Consider the following 27054-nt stretch of genomic DNA (forward strand, 5'->3'; position numbering starts at 1 on the left):
TGTCACAGTTACATTTTCTTGATTTTTCAAAGTTCATTTTGAGTTTTTTTTGATGACATGCAAGAGTTGGAATATTTCAGTAATGTTTGGTTGTGGTTTTCCTTTTCACAATTACATTTTCTCGATTTTTCAAAGTTCATTTTGAATTTTATTTAGTTGATATGAACGAGTTGTAATATTTCAGTAGTGTTTGTCTGTGGTTTACCTTGTCACAGTTACATTCTCTTGATTTTTCAAATTTAATTTTGAATTTATTTCGTTGAAATGAAATATTTGGAATATTTAAGTTTTGTTTGGGTGTGGTTTACTTTGTCACAGTTACATTTTCTTGATTTTTTCAAAGTTCATTTTGAATTTCTTTCGCTGAAATGCAAGAGTTGGAATAGTTCAGTAGTGTTTGGTTGTGATTTACCTTGTCACAGTTACATTTTCTTTATTTTTCAAAGTTCATTTTGAATTTCTTTCGTTGAAATGCAAGAGTTGGAATATTTCAGTAGTGTTTGGTTGTGGTTTACCTTGTCACAGTTACATTTTCTTGATTTTTCAAAGTTCATTTTGAATTTCTTTCGCTGAAATGCAAGAGTTGGAATATTTCAGTAGTGTTTGGTTGTGGTTTACCTTGTCATAGTTACATTTTCTTGATTTTTCAAAGTTCATTTTGAATTTCAGTAGTGTTTGGTTGTGGTTTAACATGTCACAGTTACATTTTCTTGATTTTTCAAAGTTCATTTTGAATTTCTTTCGCTGAAATGCAAGAGTTGGAATATTTCAGTAGTGTTTGGTTGTGGTTTACCTTGTCACAGTTACATTTTCTTGATTTTTCAAAGTTCATTTTGAATTTCTTTCGCTGAAATGCAAGAGTTGGAATATTTCAGTAGTGTTTGGTTGTGGTTTACCTTGTCACAGTTACATTTTCTTGATTTTTCAAAGTTCATTTTGAATTTCTTTCGTTGAAATGCAAGAGTTGGAATATTTCAGTTGCGTTTGGTTGTGGTTTACCTTGTCACAGTTACATTTTCTTGATTTTTCAAAGTTCATTTTGAATTTCTTTCGCTGAAATGCGAGAGTTGGAATACTTCAGTGTCACTGTTAAATTTTCTTGATTTTTCAAAATTCATTTTGAATTTCTTTCGTTGAAATGCAAGAGTTGGAATATTTCAGTAGTGTTTGGTTGTGTTTTACCTTGTCACAGTTACATTTTCTTGATTTTTCAAAGTTCATTTTGAATTTCTTTCATTGAAATGCAAGAGTTGGAATATTTCAGTAGTGTTTGGTTGTGGTTTACCTTGTCACAGTTACATTTTCTTGATTTTTCAAAGTTCATTTTGAATTTCTTTCGTTGAAATGCAAGAGTTGGAATATTTCAGTAGTGTTTGCTTGTGGTTTACCTTGTCACAGTTAAAGTTTCTTGATTTTTCAAAGTTCATTTTTAATTTCTTTCGTTGAAATTCAAGAGTTGAAATATTTCAGTAGTGTTTGGTTGTGGCTTACCTTGTCACAGTTACATTTTCTTGATTTTTCAAAGTTCATTTTGAATTTCTTTCGTTGAAATGCAAGAGTTGGAATATTTCAGTAGTGTTTGGTTGTGGTTTACCTTGTCACAGTTACATTTTCTTGATTTTTCAAAGTTCATTTTGAATTTCTTTCGTTGAAATGCAAGAGTTGGAATATTTCAGTAGTGTTTGGTTGTGGTTTACCTTGTCACAGTTACATTTTCTTGATTTTTCAAAGTTCATTTTGAATTTCTTTCATTGAAATGCAAGAGTTGGAATATTTCATTAGTGTTTGGTTCTGGTTTACCTTGTCACAGCTACATTTTCTTGATTTTTCAATGTTCATTTTGAATTTCAATCGTTGAAATGCAAGAGTTGGAAAATTTTAGTAGCGCTTGGATGTGGTTTAACATGTCACAGTTATATTTTCTTGATTTTTCAAAGTTCATTTGAATTTATTTCGTTGAAATGCAAGAGTTGGAATATTTCAGTAGTGTTTGATTGTGGTTTACCCTCTCACAGTTACATTTTCTTGATTTTTCAAAGTTCATTTTGAATCATTCAAGAAACGTGATTAAACACGTTTTTAAACTACATGCTATTTGCATGCCTGTCCTTGACACCTTTCCAAACGAGCGGGGATTCCCCGCTGGTTCCTACACATTGCAAAAAAAGTGAGCAGCACGAAAACTCCACATTTTCAACCAGACTGTTTTTTTAGACAACACACCCACAGAGATGACACACACACATAGAAACGAGACACGCACAGACACGACACACAAACAGAGTCATAGTGAGAGAGATATCCAAAAAGTTGGGTTGACCTAGGTTCACTTAGAGTGGCATGCCACTCTAACAGGGTAAACCACAAGCAAACACTACTGAAATATTCCAACTCTTGCATTTCAACGAAAGAAATTCAAAATGAACTTTGAAAAATCAAGAAAATGTAACTGTGACAAGGTAAACCACAACCAAACACTACTGAAATATTCCAACTCTTGCATTTCAACGAAAGAAATTCAAAATGAACTTTGAAAAATCAAGAAAATGTAGCTGTGACAAGGTAAACCACAAACAAACACTACTGAAATATTCCAACTCTTGCATTTCAACGAAAAAAATTCAAAATCAACTTTGAAAAATCAAGAAATTGTAACTGTGACAAGGTAAACCACAACCAAACACTACTGAAATATTCCAACTCTTGCATTTCAACTAAAGAAATTCAAAATGAACTTTGAAAAATCAAGAAAGTGTAACTGTGACAAGGTAAACCATAACCAAACACTACTGAAATATTCCAACTTTAGCATTTTAACGAAAGAAATTCAAAATGAACTTTGAAAAATAAAGAAAATGTAACTGTGACAAGGTAAACCACAACCTAACACTACTGAAATATTCCGACTCTTGCATTTCAACGAAATAAATTAAATATGATATTTGAAAAATCAAGAAAATTAAACTCTGACAAGATAAACCACAAGCAAACACTACTGAAATATTCCAGATCTTGAATTTCAAGGAACGACATACCCACTGAAATTTGTAAAATCAAGAAAATTTAAAGGTGACAAGGTAAACCACAACCAAACCCTACTGAAATATTCCCACTCTTGTATTAAACATAAAGATATTAAAAATTAAAATTTAACTAAATATAAACATTATCTGATAAAAGTTAAAACGCCACATCCATAAACTTTATAATTAAAAAAAGTGCAATTAAACTAAATAAATACAAAATGAAATTTGAAAAATCGTGAAAATGTAACTGTGACAAGGTAAAACATAACCAAAAACTACTGAAATATTCCAACTCTTGCATTTCAACGAAAGAAATTCAAAATGAACTTTGAAAAATCAAGAAAATGTAACTGTGACAAGGTAAACCACAACCAATCTCTACTGAAATATTCCAACTCTTGCATTTCAAAGAAAGAAATTCAAAATGAACTTTGAAAAATCAAGAAAATGTAACTGTGACAAGGTAAACCACAACCAAACACTACTGAAATATTCCAACTCTTGCATTTCAACGAAAGAAATTCAAAATGAACTTTGAAAAATCAAGAAAATGTAACTGTGACAAGGTAAACCACAACCAAACACTACTGAAATATTCCAACTCTTGCATTTCAGCGACAGAAATTCAAAATGAACTTTGAAAAATCAAGAAAATGTAACTGTGACAAGGTAAACCACAACCAAACACTACTGAAATATTCCAACTCTTGCATTTCAGCGAAAGAAATTCAAAATGAACTTTGAAAAATCTAGAAAATGTAACTGTGACATATTAAACCACAACCAAACACTACTTAACTATTCCAACTCTTGCATTTCATAGAAATAAATTCAAAATGAACTTTGAAAAAATCAAGAAAATGTAACTGTGACAAGGTAAACCACAACCAAAAACTACTGAAATATACAAACTCTTCCAATTCACATAAAGAAATTCAAACTGAAATTTTAAAAATCAAGAAAATGTAAATGTGACAAGGTAAACCACAACCACACACTACTGAAATATTCCAACTCTTGCATTTCAACGAAAGAAAATTCAAAATGAACTTTGAAAAATCAAGAAAATGTAATTGTGACAAGGTAAACCACAACCAAACAGTACTGAAATATTCCAAATCTTGCATTTCAACGAAAGAAATTAAAAATTAACTAAGAAAAATAAAGATAATTTAAATGCGTATTTTTAAAACAAAACAAAACAATACTGAAATATAAAATCAATTGAAAATAAAAATAATAAAATCAAAATGAAAATTTAAAAAACAAGAAACTGTAAATTTGACAAGGTAAACCACAATCAAAAACTACTGAAATATTCCAACTCTTGCATTTCAACGAAAGAAATTCAAAATGAACTTTGAAAAATCAAGAAAATGTAACTGTGACAAGGTAAACCACAACCAAACACTACTGAAATATTCCAACTCTTGCATTTCAATGAAAGAAATTCAAAATGAACTTTGAAAAATCAAGAAAATGTAACTGTGACAAGGTAAACCACAACCAAACACTACTGAAATATTCCAACTCTTGCATTTCAACGAAAGAAATTCTAAATGATCTTTGAAAAATCAAGAAAATGTAAGTGTGACAAGGGATACCACAACCAAACACTAATGAAATAATACAATTCTAGCATATCAGCGAAAGAAATACAATATGAAATTTGAAATATCTAGAAAATGTAACTGTGACAAGGTAAACCAAAACCAAACACTACTGAAATATTCCAACTCTTGCATTTCAACGAAAGAAATTCAAAATTAACTTTGAAAAATCAAGAAAATGTAACTGTGAAAAGGTAAACCACAACCAAACACTACTGAAATATTCCAACTCTTGCATTTCAACGAAAGAAATTCAAAATGTAATTTGAAAAATAAATTGAATGTAACTGTGACAAGGTAAACCACAACCAAATACTACTGAAATATTCCAACTCTTGCATTTCAGCGAAAGAAATTCAAAATGAACTTTGAAAAATCAAGAAAATGTAACTGTGACAAGGTAAACCACAACAATACAAAACAGAAAAATTCCAAAACACGCATATCAGCGAAAGAAATTAAAAATGAACTTTGAAAAATCAAGAAAATGTAATTGGGGCAAGGTAAACCACAACCAAACACTACTGAAATATTCCAACTCTTGCATTTCAGTGAAAGAAATTCAAAATGAACTTTGAAAAATCAAGAATATGTAACTGTGACAAGGTAAACCACAACCAAACACTACTGAAATATTCCAACTCTTGCATTTCAACGAAAGAAATTCAAAATGAACTTTGAAAAATCAAGAAAATGTAAATTTGACAAGGTAAACCACAACCAAACACTACTGAAATATTCCAACTCTTACATTTCAGCGAAAGAAATTCAAAATGAACTTTGAAAAATCAAGAAAATTTAACTGTGACAAGGTAAACCACAACCAAACACTACTGAAATATTCCAACTCTTGCATTTCAACGAAAGAAATTCAAAATGAACTTTGAAAAATCAAGAAAATGTAACTGTGACAAGGTAAAACTGAGTCTCTCAATCCCCGTAAAGCTCTTTTAAAAGATGCAAAAACTACTTATTTAACACAAAAAATTACTTTTTTAATGACAACCACGTAAAGAAAAACAACACGGAATCAGGCAACTGAGTCTCTCGAACCCATTAAAGCTCTTTTAATAGATACAAAAAATACTTATTTAACAAAAAAATTTCGTTTTTTATGACCATCAAGTAAAGAAAAACCACACGGAATCCGGCAACTGAGTCTCTCAATCCCCGTAAAGCTCTTTTAAAAGATACAAAAACTACTTATTTAACAAAAATATTTCGTTTTTAATGACCACCAAGTAAAGAAAAACCACACGGAATCAGGCAACTGAGTCTCTCAATCCCCGTAAAGCTCTTTTAAAAGATACAAAAACTACTTATTTAACACAAAAATTTCGTTTTTAATGACCATCAAGTAAAGAAAAACCACACGGAATCCGGCAACTGAATCTCTCAATCCCCGTAAAGCTCTTTTAAAAGATACAAAAACTACTTATTTAACACAAAAATTTCGTTTTTAATGACCACCAAGTAAAGGAAAACCACACGGACTTAGTCAACTGAGTCTCTCAAACCCTGTACAGCTCTTTTAAAAGATACAAAAACTACTTATTTAACACATACAAAAACTACTTATTTAACACAAAAATTTCGTTTTTAATGACCATCAAGTAAAGAAAAACCACATAGAATCCGGCAACTGAGTCTCTCAATCCCGGTCAAGCTCTTTTAAAAGATGCAAAAAATACTGATTTAAAACACATAATTCGATTTTAATGACAACCAAGACAAGAAAGACAACAATAAAACCGGCAACAGAGAAACTCTCTCCAATTCCACCTATTAAAAAAGAAAAACCCAAAAATTAAATAAAAACAAAAATTCTTTTTTAATGAACATCAAGTAAAGAAAAACCACACGGAATCCGGCAACTGAGTCTCTCAATCCCCTTAAAGATATTTTAAAATATACAAAAACTAATTATTTAATACACAAAAATTTCGTTTTTAATGACTAACAAGTAAAGAAAAACCACATGGAATCCGGCAACTGAGTCTCTCAATCCCCGTAAAGCTCTTTTAAAAGATACAAAAACTACTTATTTAACACAAAAATTTCGTTTTTAATGACCACCAAGTAAAGAAAAACCAGACGGAATCAGTCAACTGAGTCTCTCAAACCCCTTAAAGCTCTTTTAAAAGATACAAAATCTACTTATTTAACACAAAAATTTCGTTTTTAATGACCATCAAGTAAAGAAAAATCACATGGAATTAGGCAACTGAGTCTCTCAAACCCTGTAAAGCTCTTTTAAAAGATACAACAAATGACCACCATGTAAAGAAAAACCACACGGAATCCGGCAACTGAGTCTCTCAATCCCCGTAAAGCTCTTTTAAAAGATACAAAAACTACTTATTTAACAAAAAAATTTCGTTTTTAATGACCATCAAGAAAAGAAAAATCACACGGAATTAGGCAACTGAGTCTCTCAAACCCCGTAAAGCTCTTTTAAAAGATACAAAAAATACTTATTTAAAACAAAAATAAAGTAGATAATTACCAACAAGTAAAGAAAAATAACACGGAATTAGGCAACTGAGTCTCTCAAACCCTGTAAAGCTCTTTTAAAAGATAAAAAAACTACTTATTTAACACAAAAATTTCGTTTTTAATGGCCATCAAGTAAAGGAAAAACACACGGAATTAGGCAACTGAGTCTCTCAAACCCCTTAAATCTCTTTTAAAAGATAAAAAATCTACTTATTTAACACAAAAATTTCTTTTTTAATGACCATCAAGTAAAGAAAAATCACACGGAATTAGGCAACTGAGTCTCTCAAACCTCTTAAAGCTCTTTTAAAAGATATAAAAACTACTTATTTAACAAAAAAATTTAGTTTTTAATTAAAATCAGGTAAATTAAAATCACAAGGAATTAGGCAACTGAGTCTCTCAAACCCCTTAAAGCTCTTTTAAAAGATATAAAAACTACTTATTTTAACACAAAATAAAAGCAAGCAAATAAAACGGGAATTCCTATGCACGCAAGAAAATAACTTATTTATTTTTACGTCAATATTTTTAACATTAAAATCAGTATAATTAGAGCCTCCCATTTTCTCATACTTTATTTACCTGTTATGCTTTATTAAACATCGGAAGTTTAACCAACTTAAATTAAGTTATATACAATACTCGTTTAATATCTCGGCAAAGGTGTAATGACCTGTTTACCTACCAGAAAAAACCGGAAGGAACATAAAGGCTCAGAATTCAATAGAAGGACTATACTATTATGCATGAAACATCTAGGACATTTCCATTAGATTTTTCCAATCGTCTAGATTATTATAGTTGCTTTATTTTTTGTCGATACTTTGAAAAATTAAAAATACATGTAGTTTTCAATATAACGCGGATGACACAATAGACTTTACAAGGTTTACGGTTAGAGAGGGGGGGTAGCAGGCAAAATACTGTTTGTAGTAATTTACACTCATTTTAGTTTGAATTGCGCATTCATTTAATTTTTACTCGTTTTAGAGTTTAATCATTCATCAGTACCTCTTTGACTTTTTGGCACAATCTTTTGTAAAAGAACCTTGAATCAGAAAGGCCGTTTAATTGGTATAAGGAGCTTCTTAAAACACTGAAAAACTTTAGTGTAACGAGCTAAGGGAAACGACAGCTTTCCATATATACGGCATAATTTCTTTTCGTTTTAAGTTTCATTGCTGTTCCTTGCTTTCTTACTGTTTCTTACTGTATTAAATAAAAAAAAACAAGTTCTTTAAACTGAAAGTAAGGAGCGACATTAAAACTTAAACCAAACAGAAATTATTCCGTATATGAAAGGGGCTGTCCCCTCCTCAACGCCTCGCTCTTTACGCTAAAGTTTTTTATTGTTTAAAAAAATAGAGTTGTGAGAAAGAGTCTAACTTTAGCGTAAAGAACGAGGTGTTGAGGAGGAGACAGCCCCTTTCATATACAGAATAATTTCTGTTCGTTTTAAGTTTTAATGTCGCTCCTTACTTTCAGTTAAAAAAACTTGTTTTTTATTTAATTTCTGATCGTTTTTTAGTTAATGCAGCTTTTATTTTGGCTCACCGTCATTGAATAAGTAAACAAAATTAGCATAAAAATTTTACTTTTCTTTTGCTAAATGGCTGTCTCTAAATTTGGTTCTGACGTAATTTACAAATTAACTTACGTAACGAACTTCTATATTCGTATATTTTTCTTCTGGCAAAAAATACAAAGTTGCAGATTTTTGCATATATGAGCTTGAAACCTATATAATAGGGTTTTTTGATACGCTGAATCTGACGGTGTGACTTTCATTAAAATTCTTTCACTTGTAGAGGATGTTTCCCCCCTCTTTAAAAATCAGGTAAATTTTCTCAGGCTCGTAGCCTTTGATGAGTAATACTAAACTTAATTAAATTTATATATTTAGAATCAGCATTATAGGCCCATTCTTTTGATACATTTATTGACATCAAAATTCCGTTTAAAAAAAATTCGATTACTATTGAGCCGTATCGCTTGTTTTTTTTTTATTGTTTTTCAGTTACTCTGGTGTCACTGAAGTAACTCTATATTGCATCTTTTCCCTACGTGGATCAGTTTGCGCCGATTATACATTTTTTTTTTTTTTTTTTTTTTTTTTTTGTTTTTTTTTTGTGGTGGTTTTATTGGTTTTTTAGTTTTATCTTTTTTTTTTTTTTTTTTTATCTTGTTCTTCTTGTGTGTCTTCCGTGCTAAAGAGCGAGGTATTGACTTGGGGGAGAACCCCCTCATATACGTAATAATTTCTGTTCGTTTTAAGTTCTAATGTTGCTTCTTACTTTCAGTTGAAAAAACTTTTTTTTGAAATTTAATTTCTGATCGTTTTTTAAATAATGCTTGGAAATCCGGCGCCCCCTTCATAGAAATGTCCATTACCCCAAAGAAATATCTTCCACGGAAAGATTCTCCCGAGTAACCCCCTCCTACAGCCCCCCCCCCACCAGAAAAAAATGCTTCCTGAAAATGTCTGTATACTTCCCAATAACCAATACAATATGTAAGCAATGGGCATAGTTCATAACTTGCAGCCCTTCCCCTGGGAACTGTGGGGGATTAAGTCATCCCACAAGACATATTTATTAGATTTTTGACTGTGCTGAACAAAATGACTATCTCGAATTTTAGTTGGGTGACTTTGAGAAAAAAATGAGCGCGGGAGGGGGCCTAGTTGCCCTCCATTTCTTATGGTCACTTAAAAAGGGCACTAGAACTTTTAATTTCCGTTCCAATGAACCCTCCTACAATATTCTAGGACCACTGGGTCAATACGATTACCCCTGGGGAAAAGAAAAAAAAAATAAAGATGCATCCGGGATCTTTCCTCTGGCAAAAAAAAGGAAAATTCCACATTTTTGTAGATAGAAGCTTGAAACCTCTACAGTAGGGTTCTCTGATACGCTGCATATGATGGTGTGATTTTCATTAAGGTTCTATAACTTTTAGGGGGCCTTTCCCCTTTTTTCGAAAATCAACCACATTTTCTCAGGCGCGTAACTTTTGATGGGTAAAATTAAACTTAATGAAACTTATATTTTTGAAATCAGAATTAAAATCTGATTCTTTTGATGTATCTATTGGTATCAAAATTCCGTTTTTAGAGTTTCGGTTACCATTGAGCCGGGTCGCTCCTTACTTACAGTTCGTTACCACGAACTGTTTGATTGAAAGAACTTGTCTGTTTTTTTGGTTTAATTCCTAACCAGGTTTCATCAAACAGTTTGTGGTAACGAACTGTAAGGATCGATCCGGCTCAACAGTAACCGAAACTCTAAAAAACGGGATTTTGATACCAATAGATACATCAAAAGAATCAGATTTTAATACTGATTTCAAATATATAAGTTTCATCAAGTTTAATTCTACCCATCAAAAGTTACGCGCCTGAGAAAATTTGGCTGATTTTCAAAAAAAGGGGGAAAGACCCCTTAAAAGCTATAGAACCTAAATGAAAATCACACAATCAGATTCAGCGTATCATAGAACCCTGTTGAAGAGGTTTCAAGTTTATTTCTGTAAAAATGTGGAATTTCGTATTTTTTGCCGGAATAAAGATCACGGATACGTGTTTTTTTGTTGTGTTTTTTCCAGGGGTGATCGTATCGACCCGGTGGTCCTATAATATAGTGGGAGGGCTCATTCGAACGGAAATTAAAAGTTCTAGTGCCATTTTCAAGTGACCAAAAATGGAGGGCAACTAGGCCCCCTCCCGCGCTCATTTGTTTCCCAAAGTCACCCGATTAAAATTTTGAGATAACCATTTTGTTCAGCATGGTCAAAAATATAATAAATATTTCTTTTAGGATGACTTAATCCCCCAAAGTCCCCGGGGGGAGGGCAGGAAGTTATGAACTTTACCCAATGTTTACGTATAGTATTGGTTATTAGGAAGTATACAGACGTTTTCAAGGGGGATTTTTTTCTGGTAGTGGGAAAGGCGGGGGTTATGTGGGAGGATCTTTCCACGGAGTAAGTTTGCATGGGGGAAGGAACATTGCTTTGAAGGGGGCGTCAGATTTCCCAGAATTATTTTAAAAAACGATCAGAAATTAAATAAAAAAAATAAAAAAGTTCTTCAACTGAAAGTAAGGAGTAACATCAAAACTTAAAACGAACAGAAATTATTAAGTATATGATTCGGTTCGCCCCCACTCTTTAAGTCAATACCTCGCTCTTTAAGCCAAAGATTGTTTAGTACTTTCATAAGAGCTATTTATTCTAATTAACGGTCTTTGTTATTTAGGGGTCATTTTCAAAGAACTGGAAGAGAATTCGAACTTCATCGTAAAGAGTGAGGTATTGACTAGGGGGCAAACTCCCTAATTAAAAATACGTATTAAAAATATATGGATATAGAAGTTTGTTGCGTAAGTTAATTCGTAAGCTACTTATATTTATTACTAATAAAAACGTTCGTAAATAAAATTAAACAACTTTCGAGAAAGCCATTTAACCAAATAAAAGTAAAATTAATATGCAGATTTTTTTAATTATTCATGTACAGTGAGCCAAAATCAAAACCTCCATTAATTCAAAAACGTTCAAAAATTAAATTAAAAAAAAAACAAGTTTTTTTAACTGAAAGTAAGGAGCAACATTAAAACTTAAAACGAGCAGAAATTATTCCATATATGAAAGGGGCTGTTCCTCCTCAACCCCTCACTCTTCACGCTAAAGTTAGACTCTTTCTCACAACTCTATTTATTAAAACAATAAAAAACTTTAGCGTCAAGAGTGAGGCGTTGAGGAGGGGACAGCCTCTTTCATATACGGAATAATTTCTGTTCGTTTTGAGTTTTAATGTTGCTCCTTACTTTCAGTTAAAAAAAACTTGTTTTTTTTGTTTAATCTAAGACAAACCTGAAGCCTCTTCCTTGTGCGTGATACATTAATAACTAGATATGGTTGCCGTATTAGTCAAACAGAATCTACTGTGGGCAAAACAAAAATTGTTTTTAGTTTTAATTAAAACGCTATAAAACTTTACCATGAAGAGCGAGGGCCATTTACAACTTTCTTTTTTGAAATTTAATTCCATCCCTTTTACATCTCTTCATATGTAGTATAATTAATGTTCCTTTTATTCTAACTTAAATTCAAAATAAACCATTTTTCCATAAAAGAAGTATTTGCAAGGAAAGCGATATAGCCCCCCCCTAGTTTAGTCTTTAGGCCCCGGACTTTAAAATAGTAGATTTAAATATTAAAATTTTTATATTCAAAATTTTAGTTTATCTTATGTTGCAATTCAATCCTGTTTATTACAAAATGATATAAAAAATAACATTAATCCAAGTGGCTGCATAAAAGCACTTGATACTGGGTGACCACATATATAACAAACACTTAACAAACAAAACTCTTAAAAACACGAACAAAGCAAACAAAAGGAACAGAAATAAATAATAATAGATAAACGACCAAATTATGACCAATCTCTAATCATAAAAAAAGAAAAAAGAAATCATCTATGAACCAAGACCCAAAAGAACATTTTCCATTTTTCTCTTAAATAAACCGAGGTGCTTCTCCGCCCGAATGCTCACTGGAAGAAAATTCCAAACCTTAGGACCTATATATCTGACAGAAAAACATGCTCTAGTTCCAGTTCTGTATTCAGTGACTAGATTCTCAGCATTGCAACTATAACTATGAAGATTATAAACCACTATAACTATGAAGTGGTTTATTTTCTCTGTAAAAACCATGAAATACCTCGGGACTGATACAATTCCAACACTGATACGAGAATATTCCTGCTTGGTAGTCGCGAAGTTGTCCGACATTAAGCATTTTAAGTTTATTATAACCTCAGTCTCATTGACTTTTCCCAAGTATCCACCAATAAGTTGTATAGCTTTGTTTTAAAGAATTTGTACTCGTTTAAAATATGAATAAAAGTTGCTTGACCACAACACACATCCATATGAAATGTATGGGTGGACTAAAGCATTATATAAAAGTAATAAAATTTGTGGTTGTAAAAAACTCTTAAAATGTCGAATTGCTCTAACTCCTTGTGCGACTTTGTTGCAACAACATCACTATGTCTTATCCATGAAAGACTGTAATGGAGGTAGAAACGAAGGTATCGTGTTTCGTGCACTTGTTTCACTGGCTCCTTCGCAAACAAAATTTTTCTATTAATGTCCTGGGGCTCACCTACTCTTGAATATGAAATAAAATTAGTTTCCGCAACATTAACAGAGAGTAGGCTTAAACTAGTAAAAATATAGAAACTTTCTAAAACATGATTAACCTTCAAAATAAAGCTATTTAAACACCGACTAGAAAATGTTAATGCAGTGTCATCAGCAAACGAGGTGAGACAAGAACCTGGCAGATAAAACCTCATCGTATCGACATATACCAAATACAGTAGAGGACCAAGCACCGAGCCTTTTGGGACCCCACAAACCACAGGAAATGGGGCTGAAGCGACTTCATCAATCATAACATTAATAAACCTACCATTCAAACAATTTTCAAACCATTTTAAGCATGATCCTTTTATGCCTATTAAATAAAAAAAAACAAGTTTTTTAAACTGAAAGTAAGGAGCGACATTAAAACTTAAAACGAACAGAAATTATTCCGTATATGTATAGGGCTGTCCCCTCCTCACCGCCACACTCTCTACGATAAATTTTTTTATTGTTTTAAAAAATAAATTTTTTATAAATATTAAAAATTTATAGCAAAGATCGCGGCGGTGATGAGGGGACCCCCCCAGTAATATAACGAATAATTTATGCTAGTTTCAAGTTTTAATCTCGCTCCTTAATTTCAGTTTTAAAAAACTGTTTTTTTTAATTTAATTTCTGATCGTTTTTTAGTTAATGCAGCTTTTATTTGCATAAAAATTTTACTTTTCTTTTGCTAAATGGATGTCTTTACAAATTAACTTACGTAACTAACTTCTATATTCGTATATTTTTCTTCTGGCAAAAAATACAAAGTTGCAGATTTTTGCAGATATGAGCTTGAAACCTATGTAATAGGGTTTTCTGATACGCTGAATCTGACGGTGTGATTTTCATTAAAATTCTTTCACTTGTAGGGGATGTTTCCCCCTCTTTAAAAAATCGAGTAAATTTTCTCAGGCTCGTAGCCTTTGATGAGTAATACTAAACTTAAAAAAATTTGTGTATTTAGGATCAACATTGACAACCCTTTCTTTAGATACGTCTAGTGACCCGAACTTTCCGCTTTTAAACGTTTCAAGTGATACACAAAAGACGCGCTTGTTTTTTTTATTGTTTTTTTTTATTATGCATGCGTTATTAAATCTGTAAGGGGGCTCTCCCATAAGTCCCAAAAACGTTAATCAAGTTAGTTGTTAAAAAAAAATATGATTAACAAAACCATAAATCACAAAGGCCGTTTAATTAAAATAGATAGCTCTTTTGAAAGCACTAAAAAAAACTGTAGCATAAAGAGCGAGGTATTGACTTGGGGGAGAACCCCCTCACATACGTTATAATTTCTGTTCGTTTTAAGGTCTAATATTCCTTCTTACATTTCAGTTGAAATGTAATTATTCCGTATATGAAAGGGGCTGTCCCTCCTCAACGCCTCGCTCTTTACGCTAAAGTTTTTTATTTTTTTAAAAAATAAAGTTGTGAGACAGAGTAAAACTTTAGCGTAAAGAGCGAGGCGTTGAGGAGGGGACAGCCCCTTTAAGTTAAAAAAAAATTTGATTAACAAACCCCTTAATCACAAAGGCCGTTTAATTAGAATAGAGCGCTCTTTTGAAAGCACTAAAAAAAAACTGTAGCGTAAAGAGCGTGGTTTTGACTTGGGGGAGATCCTCCTCACATACGTTATAATTTCTGTTCGTTTTAAGTTCTGATATTCCTTCTTACATTTCAGTTGAAATGTAATTATTTCTTATATGAAAGGGGCTGTCCCCTCCTCAACGCCTCGCTCTTTACGCTAAATTTTTTTATTGTTTTAAAAAATGAAGTTGTGAGACATAGTCAAATTTAGCGTAAAAAGCGAGGCGTTGAGGAGGGGACAGCCACTTCCATATACGGAATAATTTCTGTTCGTTTTAAGTTTTAATGTCGCTCCTTACTTTCAGTTTAAAAAACTTGTTTTTTTTTTTATTTAATTTCTGATCGTTTTTAGTTAATGCAGCTTTTATTTGCATAAAAATTTTACTTTTCTTTTGCTAAATGGATTTCTAACAAATTAACTTACAAATTAACAAATTTACTATTGAGCCGTATCACTTGTTTTTTATTGTTTTTTTTATTACGTATATGTTATTACGTATATGAGGGGGTTCTCCCGTTAGTCAATACCACGCTCTTTATGTTAAAAGTTAAAAAAAAATTTTATTAACAAAACCTAGAAAAAAACCGGCTGTTTAATTGTAATAGATTGCTATTTTGAAAGCACTAAAAAAAACTGTAGCTTAAAGAGCGTGGTTTTGACTTGGGAGAGAACCTCCTCATATACGTTATAATTTCTGTTCGTTTTAAGTTCTAATATTCCTTCTTACATTTCAGTTGAAAAAACTTGTTTTTTTTTTATTTAATTTCTGATTGTTTTTTAAATAATGCTTGGAAATCTTGCGCCCCCTTCATAGAAATGTCCCTTACCCCAAAGAAACATATTCCACAGAAATATTCTCCAGAGTAACCCCCTCCTCTAGCCCCCCCCTCTCCAGAAAAAACCCTTCCTGAAAATGGTTGTATACTTCCCAATAACCAATAAATAATGCTGGCAAGTCCGGCGCCCCCTTCATAGCAATTTCCCTTCCCCATGAAAACTTCCTTCATGAACAGATCCTCCAACATAACCCCGACCCCCCCTTCCCACCCCCAACCAGAAAAAAAACCCCCTGAAAACTTCTGTATACTTCCCAATAACCAATACTATATGTTAACATTGGGCAAAGTTCATAACTTTTAGCGCTCCCCCTAGGGACTTCGGGGGATTAAGTCATCTTAAAAGACATATTTATCATATTTTCGACCCTGCTGAAAAAATGGCTATCTCAAAATTTTGATCGGATGACTTTGGGAAAAAAATAAGCGTGAGAGGGGGCCTAGTTGCCCTCCATTTTTTTTGGTCACTTAAAAAGGGCACTAGAACTTTTAATTTCCGTTCCAATGAGCCCTCCCACGATATTCTAGGACCACTGGGTCGATACGATCACCCCTGGGAAAAAAAAACAAAAAACAAACAAACAATTCAACACGCATTCGTGATCTTTCCTCTGGCAAAAAATGTAAAATTCCACCTTTTTTAAGATAGGAACGTGAAACCTTTTCAATAGGGTTTTCTTATACGCTGAATATGATGGTGTGATTTTCATGAAGGTTCTATAACTTTTAGAGGGTCTGTCCCCCTTTTTTCGAAAATCAGCCAAATTTTCTTAGGCGCTTAACTTTTGAAGAATTGCACTAAACTTGATGAAAGTTATATATTTGAAATCAGCATTGAAATCTGATTCTTTTGATATATCTATTGGTATCAAAAACCCATTTTCTAGAGTTTGAGTTACCATTGAGCCTTACTTACAGTTCGTTACCACGAACTGTTTGATACATTCCAATCTTCGCAATAAAATACTAAAATATACTGTATCAAAAGTTTTTTTAAAATCAAAGAATACTGCTAGAGGAGTTTCGCCCCTTTCTAGACAATTATTTATGAAATCAACGAGGGGAATAGCAGCATGACTAGTAGAGTGGCCTCTCCAAAAACCAACAATTAAAAGGCCATGCTTCGTAAGAAGACTATAAAGGCGTTGGTGGACCACTTTCTCTAGTATCTTGGAGAACAACGGCAATATTGAGATTGGTCTCCAGTTACCGGTATCTGACTTCAAACCTCCTTTGAACAGAAGTATTACTTTAGCTTGTTTCAAGGCATCTGGGAAGGTGCCTGTTGTCAGGGATATGTTAATAATGTGAAGCAAGGAAGGAAGTAGATACATAATTATAGCTTTAAATGTTCTTAGATTTACACCATCAATCCCTTTGATTTGAGCAGAATTTGATTTAATATTCTTTACAATTCTTATAACTTCATCACTTGTACATTTTTCAAACAGAAACTTCAATCCTTCCCCTTGACCATCCACAAATTCATCTGAAAAACTTTTTTTTTTTAATCATTTCTAGCACCCTCGTGAACTGAAGATCCTATTTTTGAATAAAGCTGTAAGTAAGGAGCGACCCGGCTCAATAGTAACCGAAACTCTAAAAAACAGAATTTACATCATCACTCCAATCCATCAGAAGAATCAGATTTTTATGCTGATTTCAAATATATAAGTTTCATCATGCTTAGTCTTACCCATCAAAAGTTACACGCCTTAGAAAATTTGCTTTATTTTAGAAAAAAGGGGGAAACAACCCCTAAAAGTCATAGAACTTTAATGAAAATCAAATCATCACATTCAGCGTATCAGAGAACCCCACTATAGAGGTTTCAAGCTCCTATCTGCAAAAATGTGGAATTATGTCTTTTTTGTCAGCCCGGATGCGTGTTTATTTATTTTTTATTAATTTTTTTTCCAGGGGTGATCGTATCGATCCAGTAGTCCTAGAATATCGGCAGAGGGCTCATTCGAACGGAAATTAAAAGTTCTAGTGCCCTTTTTAAGTGACCAAAAAAATTGGAGAGCAACTTGGCCCCCTCCCACGCTCATTTTTTTTCCCGAAGTCACCCAATCAAAATTTTGAGATAACCATTATATTCAGCATAGTTGAAAATCTAATTATTATGTCTTTGAGGATGACTTAATCCCCACTGTTCCGGGGGGAAGGCCTGCAAGTTATAAACTTTGCCCATTGTTTACATATAGTATTGGTTATTGGGAAGTATACAGGCGTTTTCAGGAGGAATTTTTTCTAGTGGGGGGTCGGGTCAGAGTGGGGGTTACGGGAGAGGATCTTTCCATGGGGGATATTTACTTGGAGGAAGGGACATTCCTATGAAGGGGCTCCAGATTTCCCAGCATTATTTAAAAAACGATCAGAAATTAAATAAAAAAACAAGTTTTTTTCAACTGAAAGTATAAGCAACATTAAAATTAATATGCAAATTTCGTTTTAATTATTCATGTACGCTGAGCCAAAATCAAAGCTGAATTAATTTTAAAACGTTCAGAAATTAACCAAAAAAAACAATTTTTTTTAACTGAAAGTAAGGAGCGACATTAAAACTTAAAAGGAACAGATATTATTCTGTATATGAAAGGGGCTGCCCCTCCTCAGCGCCTCGCTCTTTCCGCTAAAGTTTGACTCTTTCTCACAACTTTATTTTTTAAAACAATGAAAAACTTTAGCGCCAAGAGCGAGGCGTTGAGGAGGGGACACCCCCTGTCATATACGGAATAGTTTCTGTTCGTTTTAAGTTTTAATGTCGCTCCTTACTTTCAGTTAAAAAAAACTTGTTTTTTTTTAGTTAATGACGTACAAAAGTGCCATTAATGTCAAAACAAGGAGAATGGGTGCAATTTTTTCTTCCCATGAATTCATTAATAACCTGCCACGTTTCCTTAGTATCACCCTTGTGCTCACTGAACTTTTCACATAAAATACCTCTTTTTTAGCATGGCGTCGCAGAAAGTTTACTCTGTTTCTTGTCTTTCTGAACTCCTCGAAATTAGTCGGATCCTGAGTATTTAGAGCTTGTTCGTATAGCAGATTTATTTTATTTCTCTGACTTATGATTTGGTCAGTTATCCATGGCTTTCGTGGTTCATCCTTTTTCTGTCTGACAGCTTGTTAGGGACACGTTTTATCATAAGTTGGCTTTAAAATAGACATAAATTTATTGTAAGCAAGGGAAGAATCATCAGTTATTTCCAATATAGTGTCCCAGCTGAGATAGCTCAGTTCTTCGGCAAATTTATTCAGGTTTTCTTTTTGAAGCGCAAGTACCATTATTTTCTTCGACCTAGTATAAATTTTTTTAAGACAAGTTAACTGAGTCATAACTGGAAGATAGTCTGAACTAGAGTGCACAGCCACATCTCCCCAACTATGATTCAACTGAGCAGAACCAACGAAAATATTATCAGTCAGACTTGCAGAGTCACTTGATATACGGGGTGGAACACAAGCTAAGGGGTACAAGTCATTTGAAATCATATAGTTAAGAAAATAAAAATTATCAGATGTAAGATTCAAAAGGTTAATAGTTAAAATCACCCATACATATAAAATCCAAACCTGTAGAAGAAATACATCGAAGCAACCCATCGAAACTATCAATAAACTCATCCAGGCGAGCACAGGGCGGCTTATACACCATACTAGTCAAAATCTTTTTTTCAACCTCAATTTCAAAAGAAAAACTTTCTATCTTGCCTTCAATCCCAACCCCCAAATCATCTCTAATTACATACTTTAAATTTTTCTTTATGAAAAATCCCAATCCACCACGGTTCATAGATGTTCGATTCCTTACTTCGAAATAATAACCTGGAAAAAATAAGCCGAGAAACATTGACCAAAATTTAAAAATGTTTCACAAATACCTACAACGTCAAATTTAAGAGAAGATTGTTCAATCAATTGAAGCAAATCAAAATACCCAGTAGTTAGATGGCAATTCCAAGAACAAAGGCAAAGCAAATTGCCCCTTCCTATTTCAGATGGTCTAATATACGAACTCTCACGGAGAGGTTTAAAATTTGCAACAGGAAAAGCAGTAAGACCAACTTGGGCCCCCAAATAGTCCTCAGTACGAAAAGGACTATTCATAAATCTTGCTAAAGATTGAACATCATTCAACATCCCAAAGGAAAATAAAACTGACTTTCAACATAGCAAAGAAAAAAAACACAAAATAAACAAAACAAATGAGAGATGAAAAAAATACTGAATACACAACGAAAAAGCAAATGAAACAGAGAAAAAAAAAACACAAATAACCAACAAAACCGACTCGAAGATTTAGAAGGTGTCCGTAAGTGATCTGATTTGCACGGGATTTAAGTCAATTTGCTCTCGTTTGAAAATGCGGCCGCAATCAGTCCAAACTTTCTTAGCACCGAATCGATCTCTAGCCCCTTCTAGTACCGATTTCTTCACTTTAGTTAGGCATTCACTAACGAAGATACCAGATTTTGCAAGTTTCGATTTTGTTGTATAAACTGTGTAAGCTATATATTTGTTCCCGAATTTCACCAGTACTGTAGCCACCGTACTCGGTGTTTGCGTATTTGACGTGGTGTTTAAGAATCTGAACCGATTCACCGCTAACAAGTGTGTAGATGACACATTGCTGACTGTCATTCGTTGTATAACGTTGAGTACTGTTGAGCCTAGACTAGTCTCAGGATTTTGCTTTACACCAAAAAACACCAACGAACCAAAAAGCTTCTCCTGTTCCAAATCATCAATTTTTTGGTCAACACATTTAATTCTACGCTCAAGAGACTGAATCTGACTTCTCAAACTGTCTAAAAATTTTGTACTTTTTGGAACTTCCCACTATACTCAAGGGTAATTGAGTCGTAAATTTGCGAAACAATCATTTCCGTGTCAGCGAAGTTTTATTGTTTTGGGCCGGCTGATTCAGCAACTTTTTCTTGAACCCTTGTTTTCAGTGACTTTAACAATGTCAGTACGAATTTTTTCCACATCAGTTTGTGTGGAAACAAGTTGATTTTGGACAGCTGAGGCATCGCTTGAAACAGTAGCTGTTTTACTCGATACTTTCCAATCTCTTTTCCTGACAGATTCAAGGTAAATGTCTGGATTGCTCTCGTTTTCCCGAAAGGCGTGATTTACGCCCTTCTGTGTTCGCTTTGAAGCATCGGCATAATTATCTTCAAAAGATACAACATTCTCAGCTATCAATACATGAAAATCATGAGATCCGTAGCAAAAAACGGTAAACTTAAGTATAGATTCTTTTGACTTAATAACATTTACAATATGAACTGGCAATAGTGGATATCCTTTACTGCGCCCAAGTTAAGTCCCCCTTCTTGAACTCCACCATTTTGAAAACAGTGATCCAAAAAAAATATGTATAAAAATGATCCAAAAAGAAACTTATCTTAACGTGGGCAGGCCCACGGAAGCAGTGGCAATCACCTTTATTGGAATGGTGGACAAGTGGATCGGAGAGTTAATTTCATAAAATTCATCGTCCGCCAGTGCTATAATACTTATCCAAAGAATGAACGAAAAGTCAGTTGTAACTTTAATCCTTTAAAGAGTATTATGACACTTCCGTAATCACTGAGTTATCCCTTTAGTCTCGCGGAGTGGCATCAATGATCCTGGAATCACAGAGCCACTCTAGTCCCCAAATGACTATTTTTCGCTACGAATTCACACGTAGAAAATATCCATCGAGAGTTCATTTTCAAGCTCTCAAAACCAGTTCAAATAGATGTTCACGATTTGAAATCCAGTTCAGTACTTTTTTTTAAACTAAAGTGGGTTACACGGAGTTAGTAAATGAGTCACGCGTCACGCGACATGTCATGGGTTATAGGCTGTCAAACTCATGGTTTAGAATATACTTGACTATATGTTAGTAATAAATCATACATGCGGGCTTTGTAGCCTATTCAAGTTAGTGTTGAGCTCACAAAATTTGTTGTCTTTGAATAGTGCAGTTTTATCAAAGTTTAATACATAAATACAATGAAAAGCGGAATGAAAAAAACAGATAGGCCTACGTAAATAAATTCACAGAAATTTACACTCAAACTTACTTTTTTTTTTTAATTTGCTTCTTTTTTTGCAGGTATTCAAAAATGGAGAGTCAAAGATGCGAAGAGCAAGAGGCGCAAAATAATTTAGTTTTTGTCAAAGCTGCCTTATATGGGGCTATGTCCTGTAATTTGGGTTATAGTTTAGTAGTTAAACACAATTACCGGGCATAATCTAAAGGCTTCTTATTCTTATTTTACTTCCACCGTAAAGTATTTTTCAAAAATTGGGGAGGGGGGCTATTTTTTTCATTGATAACACAAAAAAGTCACTATTCCTCTAGTTTTGCTTTTCTTAAATGAGCATCCAGGACAATCACAAGAGCTCATAAAGTTAGTTGTGAATGTGCACTCCGAAATACCTAACTAGTTTGAAATGTTTATCTTTTTTTTGCCTTTCGGCTGTAAAAGTTGGGTTCCGGGTGGTTTTCACTTTTCAGCGAATTGTCAAGAGGTGCACCAAACCGAGAGTTCCCTCCAATCATATGCAGAGGTCATGTTTCTTTCACAAAAAGGAGAGCAAACTCAACTCACTTTTTGCATTTTCTTATAAGTACAAATATTTTGTAAACAATTTTTTGGCCGCAGTAATATTATTCAATAAATCAAAATTCTTGCTTCAAAAATAAAATGAATGTATTTCTATTGATTGTTTTGGCATACTTTTTATATTTTAGTACTAGATTTGTATAGGTTAGTATCCAGAGCGTGATGCAGATTGAATGACCACAGACCACTTACCTCTCCGGAATTTCCAGTAAAAAATTGTTTTACTGTGGGTACATGTATTCTCTAGTCTAGTGGGTCTAAGTTATATAAAATATTGTCATAGACTGGACGTTTTTCTTCAGCGGTAAAAAAAACAAACACTAATTTGAAAAAAGTCGAGAAGTTGTGTAGCATTATATTAGAGCGATGGGTCTAGGCGTCCCCCCAGAAATTTTCGCCGGAAAATTCTCCCCAGAAAATACCCCACTCGGAAAATACCCCACGGTAGTCCCCCTCATACATGGAATAATTTCTGTTTACTCTAAGTTTTAATGTTACTCCTTACTTTCAGTTGATTTTTTTTTAATTTAATTTCTTATTGTTTTTCAAAGAGGCTTTACCAAGATATTATGTTCGCTACCAGCTGATAAACGCAATATTTATTGCTGTTAAAGTGTATGTACCAACGAAACGGCTACCTCAGAATTTTATTCAGATGTCCTTGGGGAAAAAAGGGCATTGGTAAGGGGCTAGTAGCCCGCCATGCTGTTTGGTTCCTTAAAAGGCACTTAAGATTTTAATATTTGTTCGAATGAACTCTCTACCGATCTTCTAGGTCCCTTGGTTTGATATGATCATCGATGAAAGAAAAACACACTTCCATGATCTTTAAATCAAACAGTTCGTGGTAACGAACTTTAAGTAAGGAGCGACCCGGCTTTTTTTTTAAATCCTACCTCCTCTCCTCTCGGTGACATAATACTCTTTTTCACATAATTTCAAAACTTTAATGTCACCTACACTAATTTAAAAACGACATTTATTTTTTAAAATTTTTATCCAAACAATATTGATAAAAACACACTCTGCTACTATACATAATTAACATGCTCAAAATTTATTATTAGCCTTCATTATCATTTTCTGTATTTTTATCCTATATTTCATTTTTTTTCCCCTTCCCTTTTTCTATTTTTTCCCTTTTACCCTTCATCTTCATTTTTCTCCAATTAAAAAATAAATTCAACAAAATTACAAACTTCAACCAAACTACAACCACCAAAAACAATTCTCTTCCTCTATTTTCTCCTCCTTTATATCTCTGAAATTTAAAAAACTAAATTCATCCAATATAAAATTTTCATCATCCTAACTATAGACTTCCTTTACAAAAAAAAAAAAATCCTTTTATACCAACTAAAAATGAATTAAGGCAATCAAATACAACAGGTTACTCTCCGGGGCATACTGCAACACAAATAAAAACAAAACAAAATACAACGCACGTCTCGCTTGTAGGATGCTCCCCCTCCATAGGAGAATCCTTTGGCGTTGGCTTCAACTACATTCCAAATTCTATATTACCGCTTCAAGCTTCCAACAAAAAAAAAAAAAATAATAATAATAGGCTAATAATAATAAAAATAAAATAAATACAATATGAACCATTCTTCCCTTACAAAAACCTCAACAAACAATAAAACATATTCTGAAACAACACAATACTTATTTAGGAAGAAGGGTTCAAAATTCCTAACAAATTACCCATAAACTTTAAATTTCCAAATAAAATTCATATTTTACTTGATTGCCTTAAAAAAAAAAAAGAAAAAAAAAGGAGCGACCCGGCTCAATGGTAACCGAAGCTCTAGAAAAAGGGATTTTGATACCAATAGATACATACAAAGAATCATATGTTAATGCTGATTTCAAATATATAAGTTTCATCAAGTTTAATCCTACCCATCAGAAGTTACGCGCCTGAGAAAATTTGGCTGATTTTTTAAAAAAGAGGGAAAGACCCCCTGAAAGCTATAGAGCCTTAATGAGAATTACACCATCATATTCAGCGTATCAGAGAACCCTACTGTAGAGGTTTCAAGCTCCTATCTACAAAAACGTGGAATTTTGCATTTTTTGCCAGAAGAAAGATCACGGATATGTGTTTATTTGTTTTTTTTTGTTTGTTTTTTTTTTCTCAGGGGTGATCGTACCGACCCGGTGGTCCTAAAATATCGTGGGAGGACTCATTGGAACGGAAATTAAAAGTTCTAGGGCCCATTTTAAGTGACCAAAAAAAATGGAGGGCAACTAGGCCCCCTCCTATGCTAATTTTTTCCCAAAGTCACCAGATCAAAATTTTGTTCAGCATGGTCAAAAATATGATAACTATGTCTTTTAGGATGACTGAGTCATCCTAAAAGACATATTTTGGGCGCAGCCCAAGAGGCTGCCCCCTCCTCAATGCCTCGCTCTTTACACTAATGTTTGACTTTCTCACAACTCTATTTTTTTTTTTTAACAATAAAAACTTTAGTGTAAAGAGCGAGGCGTTGAGGAGGGGGCAGCCCCTTTCATATACGGAATAATTTCTGTTCGTTTTAAGTTTTAACGTTGTTCCTTACTTTCAGTTAAAAAAACTTATTTTTTTTATTCAATAGCGACGAAGACCACAGTGCCTTTCCATAATAAAAACTACTGTTTTAGTTTTTCAAGTTCAGTTTCAAAGATCTCATTTTATTGTTTAATTTATATTAAACAATATTATTTAAGTATTTTAAACAATATATATATAAAGCTTTAATTAATTTATGTATGTAGTTTGCTATAGACGGCTCTTGGATGTACACCCGAAATATTTTTCGGAACAAATTTCACTGTCTTAGGTAAAGTCCCCCTTGTTTTACTTGTTGTTGCTTTTATCTATGGTCATTCTTTGGCAAAAAAAATGCTCAATTTCAAACATTTGCAGATGAGAGCTTTAAACCTCTACAGTAGGGTTCTCTGATTATTTTGAAGTTAGGGAGTGGGGCAGATGCTTCAAAGGATGCATTTTAATGCCAAAACATCCCAACTTTCATTGAGCCTTCAGGTAAATACAGAATTAGTTCTAAGGAAGGGGTGGGAGAGAGAAATTGATATTTAATCCCTCTTGATTTCTGGGTATGTTTCTTGTATACGTTGTTATTATGAAAGTAAAGAGTAAACTTAAACCCTGAAATGAGCAGAATTTATTCCTTATAGGAAGGGGCCCCTTCCTCATCGTCATCTTCGTTTCATGGCCGTAAAAACTTCGGATGATGCTCATTCATTCCAAAATTTTACTGGGGGATTTTAATGCCCATTTTGGCTTAAATAGGGATAGATGGTATACTAGCCTAGGTAAATTTGGTGTAGTAAAATCAAAGGCAACGCTATAGCGGTATCTTATTAAAGAGCCAAGAGGCTTCAAAGTTTTATTATTTATTTTTATTTTTTCGCAAAGGTAATTCATATGGAAGATGTGGTAATATAAAATTTGGAGGGGCCTCATTCAATTGGGAATCAGAAGTTCTAGTGCTATTTTCATCTTTCAAAAGTGATTGAAGGGCAACTACCCCCCCCTTCTCCCCCATCGCCTCTTTTTTCCCCAAATGCACCCGATCAAAATTTTGAGCTAGCCACTTTGTTCAAAATAGTTCAAAGGTAAAATACCTGTGCTTTCAGGGTTAACAAAACCACCACAGCTCGGGGACAAACTTGCAAATTATGCAAGTTGCCAAATATTAATATATAAAGTTTTTATGAAAGATGTGGTAGTAAACACTTTAAAGGAGGCTCATTCAATTGGAAATCAAAAGTTCTTGTTCCTTTTTTAAGAGTCAAAAAGGATCAGCAGGCAACCAGTCTCCCCCCCCCTCACACACACCCTTTTCCCTAAAATTCATCCAATCAAAATTTTGACATAACCCTTGCCCTGGGGCAAGGGGTGATAGTTATGCAAGCTACCCACTATTAACATGTAAGGTTTTTTTTATCAAGAAAAGAGGGCATGTTTGATCCTGGATTTCCAAAATTGGAAATCAGAAGTTCTAGTGCCCATTTTAAGAGTAAAAAGTAATCAGAGGGCAACTAGCCTCCCCCCCCCTTCTACGCCTCTTTCCCCCAAATGTATCCCATTAAAATTTTGAGATGGCCATTTTTTTCAAAATAGTTCAAAGGTCAAATACGTATGCCTCTGGGTTTGACGAGCCCCCCCCCCCCCCGCCCAGTGGCAAAGGTCATTCATGGTTGTGAAAAGGTAATATTAGCGATATCTATGGAACGGCTGACGATATTAGGTCGAAACTTCGAAGTATGTTGAGGTGATGTTGAAGAAAGATGACCAGCCCCCCCCCCCTCCATACTCTTTTTATGCGACCCCTCTCTTCAACAACGGTCATGACTTTATAATTGTCATTTTGTTTAAACTAGTTATAAGGTATAATAGCCATGCCCCCACAGTCCCGGGGCAAGGATTGTAAATTATGCAATTTATCCATGCTTTATATGCAGGATTTATCATTAGGAAAAGAGGAAAGTTTTTACTCTGGCCGTATCCGAAAATGTCAGCAGTGTTGAGGTAAAACTTCATAGAATGTTGAGAGGTATCATAAATAAAATCAAAAGACGTTATGTGCATCCAGTTTATCAAAAGGCTGATCTGCAATATCTTAAGAACGGCTGAGGTTATTTTGAAACTGCT

The 27054-nt window shown here is 33.5% G+C and overlaps 1 protein-coding gene across 1 annotated transcript in view; it reads left to right on the forward strand.

Annotated features, from left to right (window-relative positions):
- The window catches only part of LOC148948286 (uncharacterized), a 75665-nt gene extending 53189 nt beyond the window's left edge, over nucleotides 1-22476 (forward strand). Inside the window, exon 6 of the mRNA XM_089094267.1 lies at nucleotides 21878-22476. Coding sequence (XP_088950393.1) covers nucleotides 21878-21933 — 56 coding nt within the window. The 3' untranslated portion in view covers nucleotides 21934-22476. The remainder of the gene's footprint in view (nucleotides 1-21877) is intronic.
- The last annotated feature ends 4578 nt before the right edge of the window (nucleotides 22477-27054 follow it).

The sequence above is a fragment of the Artemia sp. Qi Xiang Cuo genome, chromosome 9 (genome assembly GCF_049724085.1).
Source record: "Artemia sp. Qi Xiang Cuo chromosome 9, ASM4972408v1, whole genome shotgun sequence".
NCBI lineage: Eukaryota > Metazoa > Arthropoda > Branchiopoda > Anostraca > Artemiidae > Artemia > Artemia sp. Qi Xiang Cuo.